We start from the raw sequence: 5,271 nt of genomic DNA, 5'->3' as shown, positions 1-5,271 counted from the left end.
TGTGTGTGTGTGTGTGTGTGTGTGTGTGTGTGTGTGTGTGTGTTTAAATGCAGTATTAAAATATTGTTACTATGCCCATGTTTAGTTGACCTGAAACAAATGTCATGAATTGAATGATCATCCAAACATAGCTGGGAGCACAGGTCTCTGCTACTGTTATTTTGTGGGTCAAACGCTGAAAAGTTTGGGAACCACTGTCCTAGACCATATACTAATTAGCATCTTTATGGTTAAAACAATGAAACCTATTTATTTACAAATGCTGCTCATATCTTTACAAATTCAAATAAAATCCACTACAGGATATTTTAATGAACGTCAACACTGACATAATGAGGCATGTGAAACTGTTTTTCTGACTGAAAAATAAGATACTTTTTAACRAAGTCAGTCAAATCATAATCTAGCCTCATTTACTTTAAAAGGTTTAAACTAAGATATGAAACAGTGCCATTTAATAAGAAAGTCTTTATTTAACAGAGATTTTATTGTAAAATTTAGTTGTTTTTTTTTTTTTGTATTTTCCTGAACAGAGACTGTGATGTTTCATCATGAAAGGCACTAAAGAGCACTAAACATTAATGAACACAGATTCTCTCAGCTAAGAGCTAAAATAGTAGCAAAATTCATAAATCCTATATTTGTTTTCATGTTGGTTTCAGCAGCATAAAAACACAGATAACAAAAAAACTGAAAGCTTTGAACACAAAAATGAGAACGGTGTTAAACAAGTGTTAAAACTTTTATCCTTGTGTTTCAAAGCTTATGTGCAAATATATATTTCAATCATCCTTAGAAAAATAATGAATATAACTCCAAGGGCCACACTGTACAAGTACAGAACAAAATATATTTTTGCCAAAAAAAAAAAAAGTAAAACTAAAAAGTGGAGTGGAAATATCAGCACACATTTCAGTGGTTTTTGTTTGGTTTTAATCAGTCCCTGTTTACTGCTTTTAACAGTTTTTCTGCCAACATATTGCATAAGTGAGCATGTTAAAGATATTATCCACTAAATGTCACAAAGTTACACTTATTTCTTCACAGCAGGCATTACCGTTTTAAAGCTTTATAACAAAACGGGCGACAATGAAATAAACAAAAAGAAAAAAAAACATCTTGCAGAAATTTGACACATGGCTTACCGCAAGTACAAAAATAAACTTTACATAGTAAAACAGCCTAAACATTAAAAACATTCATCGCAGTAATGTGCAAACAATTTTACTCCTCCTTCTTCAAGCAGAAAATTTCTTCCATTTTATTGTTTTTGCACAGACAYCAGCGGTAAACCAAATCATCGCTTTCAAAGTAAAAGCACTCAGCAGGAGTCTGTCGCCAAGCTTGAAGTCTGTGAGGAGCTTATAGGCACTGATAAAAGTAGAATAAACGCAGAAAATGGCTCCATTTCACATCACTCCCTGCTCGGCATAGTTTTGCAGCTGGGCAGAGCTTTGAGGTGCTCCCAGTCTGCCTCGCTCTCGCAGCGCTGGACTTTGCTGAAAAATCTCTTGATGAGAACTTTGGCTTCACCTTTAACTGTAGAGAGATTAGAGATTAAATTATCAGTGGTGGGCAAAGCTAAACAAAATGTTAGCTTCACTAACTCATGATACTCTATCCAAACATATAGCTTCGTTAATGCTAAACTTGTAAAAAATTTGTAAAAGCTAACGCTAAACTGCTAAAGAAGTAAAAATTAACATTAGCTAATGCTAACAGCTAAGAGGACTGTCACAGTCTGCATCACATATCTTTGTCTCCTTCAAGCTGAGGACAGATGAGACTGACACAAACCTGTTGATGGGAGTTTGATAGCTAGCTGTTAGCAGACTTAAAGTTAAAATTTAATTTAGTGGAAGCTAAATGGTCTGCTAACAGTTTTCAAAGTTCAAAGAGCAGAAACTTATTGTCCAGAAAATACTGTAAAAGTTAGTTTCGTTAGTAGCTGTTAGCTAATTAGTGGAACCGTGTCCAGAACTGAGAGTTATTAAAAATAAAAGACAGACCCGTAAAACAAAGTGTTCCATCCCATCACCGTGCTCTGGTTACCTTTATCTTTATCTTGACCCTGATTCCTGTCCTCTGTCAGGAGGTGAGACAAGTAGCGAGCGAAAGACTTGAAGAGCTCCTGCAAAACATTTACTATATTAACGTTTGAACATGTTTCCCTTTAAGTTGATTTTCTGTAAATAAGTACKTCGTACCTTAGTGGCAAACTTTCCCTGAGTGTAAAAGGGGTCCAGATAATGGACCACGATATCAGCTGCTTCCTTTAGGGTCACGGGCTTGGGAGGCTTGGGGTCCGGCTGCAGGGACTTCTCCTGCACGGTGGGGTTGAAAGTCACCCGTCTTTTCGTCCCGTCTGCAGGCCGGCTGCGCTTCGCCAGAGACGTCACTCTCTCTGCTTTTACATCATTTGGGACCTGGAAACATGTCATTCCAGTTAAAGTTTAGATTCTTTGAAGTGGTACTCCAGGACTGATAGTGGAAATAAAGTATTTTGTTTGGAGAACCACTCGGGACTTCTGCTGGATCTGAATGAAAATTTTGTCAAGACCCAAGTCCCGCCCCCACCCTATTTCTCATTGGCTAAAAGGTGCGCCTCGGTTAGGTCCAGAGAAATGTTTGTTAAATCTCTGTCCAAAACCAATTTTTAACTGCCATCAGCCCTGGGTACTCTGTGAAAATGTGGTGGGCAGCTGTTCCCTTAGCTCTTTGAACAACCACAATTTTAAACAAGGTGAAACTTGATGTCAAAATGTCAATTTGAAGGAAATTTTGTAACCGATTAGATGAATATTAGATGTAGTTTTGTATTTTATACTTTCTGATCATTTCAGTCTTTAAGTTAAAGCAGACAAAGAGTTGGTGTGTGTCTTATCATGTGTTCTTTCTTAGTCTAAACAAAAATGAGTTACGTTCTGACGTCTGACGTAAAAGGTAACACCTCCAGATGTGTAACCAGGAAGAGATGAACATTATAAGCTCAATTCATGATTATAGTAAAAAGAAGTTGTCAGTGTGTTGCAGAGTCTCTGCTCAGAGCAGAGCAGTTGTCTTGTTTTGTTTTTTGTTTTGTTTCAGCTCAAGGTCTTACACKGAGGCCTGTTGAGTGCTGTACCTGATTGGAGTCAGAAGATTGAAAATAAAGTTTTAACAAGAAATCCAGTTGGATTCCTGTTTATTCSGACATACTATTTTGAACAACGCATATTTTTCTACAAATTGGTATGCCTCTCCCTGCCCTAAACAAGTCTGCCTTTGAAAAGAAAAGGCCAGTTTTATTTTACCAACCCTCATAAAGGAACTTGACCTTTGACCATTTGATGAGTCAAATGGAGTTACTATGCCTATTTATAAGTAAATATATMATTTCACTCAGGAGGTATCGTGCACATAAGACCACCTGTGATGGACGGACACCACACTAACACACAGACAGCCAGAGAACAGTTTGCCTCCGGCCACAGTGGGCAGAGGCAAAAACAAAACAAAACAAAMACTAGTTAGCTCGTTGGTGCGTACCTCTTGAATTAAAGGAGGGTTAGCTGCTTTTTCTTCTTCTTCTTCTCCAGGTTTGTGTTCTCTGTGTGAGAGGTGAGAATGGATTTAGAATTATTTAAAAAAATTCAAACTTTTTTTTTCATTAAAATTGTGAGCAGAGATAAAATTACTCTGTGATTGATGAGGTCTCTTGCTGAGAGGCGTCTTGCAGAGGCTTAAAACTGTCCCCTCTCGGCTCTTCCTCCTCTTCATCATCAGATAAAACGATAACTTCCGTCTCRGGCTCTACCAGGATCAGATCAGGAGTGTCTGATCGGACGAGGTTCCTCTCTGGTTGCTCCTCGTTTTCACTCTCCTCCCGACTCGCGCCGACRGTCTGAGCTGACAAACGACCTGCCTCCTGCTCTTCCTCTCGGCAGCTCTGCTTCACAGTTTGTTTATTTGTAAAATACTGAGAAATGTTGCGGGAAGTCTTTGCAGCTTCTGCCATCTTCTGCTGCTTCYTGCTCACGGCTCTGCCTGCTTTTGTCGGGCTGCTCAGAGACGCACCGACGGCAGAGGCTCTGGCTCTGATTGATGATATGGACTGCATCGTTTCAGTTTTCGCCTCTTTTATTCTCTCCCCAGCGTCTTTAACATCTGATTCCTCTGCGCTGTCACTGAAAAATCCACTGTTGTCTGTCTGCTTGGCACTGGGAAGGTGGTTAGAGAAGCTCCCCCAGCCCGCTCCCACTCTTTTTCGCTTCATCTGTAGCAACAGTGGAGGAAATTACAAAACAAGTTGCCATTTTTTCCACCCAACTTCAAAAGCAGTTGACTGTACGAGAGCGCTCTTACAGAGTAGATCTCAGACGCAGAGGTGAACCCCTGTAGCTGCTCGGGATATAAAGAAGAAGAAGGTGGATCTTCCTTGGGTTTTGTCTCAGCTTCTCTTGAATCGCTGCTGCCTCGTCGCTCTCCTCCCCCTGCTGAAGCAGCTTTCGTCATCTCAGATACCTTCAAAGAACAAGCAAAGTTAGCCGTGAACAGTTCAGGTTTTTGTTTATGACACATAAAAGGTTTTCAGACACCTTCTTTAAGATAGCAGCCTTATATAAGTTGAGGGATTTGCTGTTTTTGAAGACCTCGTGTTCGATATCCACCGCTAACTTCAAACTGTTACAGCTGCAGGATGGAGAAACAAATGGTTAGAAGGAAATCTGGTGATAAACTAGTTTTATTTTACAACCCTAAGTTGGGATGTCCTGTAAACCATTAATAAAAACAGAATATGATKATATGCAAATCTTCTTCAACCTATATTCAATTGAATACACCACAAAGACACGACATTTAATATTTGAATAAACTTATTTTTTAACAAATATTGGCTTATTTTGAAATTTGATTAGTGTATTCAATTGAAAATAGGTTGAAAAGGATTTGCAAATCATCGTATTCTGTTTTTACTTGTTTTAAACTTCACTAGAATTAGTGTCTAATTCAAGCATAGTGGTGAAAGGTTTGTCAGCAGTCTTACTATAATGCATTTCCTGCCCCCTGCTGGCCTTGCAGAGCCTCCTGCAGCCGCTGCAAGCAGTGCTCTCGGGTCTGAAATGTAAAAAAGAAGGTTCATAAACGGTCCAAAAACTACAGGAAACAAAAAAAATTAGGTGTTCTTAAGAGACCTAAGAGACTTAAAGGGATCCATGATTAGTTGTAACATTAGACTTTCTTTGATAAACATAAATTTTAACAGTAAAATAAAGACTAAAAATACTGTAG

General features: G+C 38.8%; 1 protein-coding gene across 2 annotated transcripts in view; it reads right to left on the bottom strand.

The window, feature by feature from the left end:
* Positions 1-910: 910 nt before the first annotated feature.
* Positions 911-5,271, bottom strand: part of recql5 (RecQ helicase-like 5) — a 21,805-nt gene continuing 17,444 nt past the window's right edge. For both annotated transcript variants that reach the window (XM_014006888.1, XM_014006889.1), the window contains 8 exons: positions 5,027-5,097; positions 4,578-4,671; positions 4,345-4,503; positions 3,678-4,255; positions 3,529-3,589; positions 2,208-2,426; positions 2,053-2,131; positions 911-1,539 (listed from right to left, as the gene is read on the bottom strand). In XM_014006888.1, coding sequence (XP_013862342.1) covers positions 1,415-1,539; positions 2,053-2,131; positions 2,208-2,426; positions 3,529-3,589; positions 3,678-4,255; positions 4,345-4,503; positions 4,578-4,671; positions 5,027-5,097 — 1,386 coding nt within the window. In that variant the 3' untranslated portion in view covers positions 911-1,414. The remainder of the gene's footprint in view (positions 1,540-2,052; positions 2,132-2,207; positions 2,427-3,528; positions 3,590-3,677; positions 4,256-4,344; positions 4,504-4,577; positions 4,672-5,026; positions 5,098-5,271) is intronic.

Source organism: Austrofundulus limnaeus, unplaced genomic scaffold (genome assembly GCF_001266775.1).
Source record: "Austrofundulus limnaeus strain Quisiro unplaced genomic scaffold, Austrofundulus_limnaeus-1.0 Scaffold38, whole genome shotgun sequence".
Taxonomy (NCBI): Eukaryota; Metazoa; Chordata; class Actinopteri; order Cyprinodontiformes; family Rivulidae; genus Austrofundulus; species Austrofundulus limnaeus.
The sequence above is the reverse complement of the archived record's forward strand: the minus strand, read 5'-3'. Positions and strand labels throughout refer to the sequence as shown.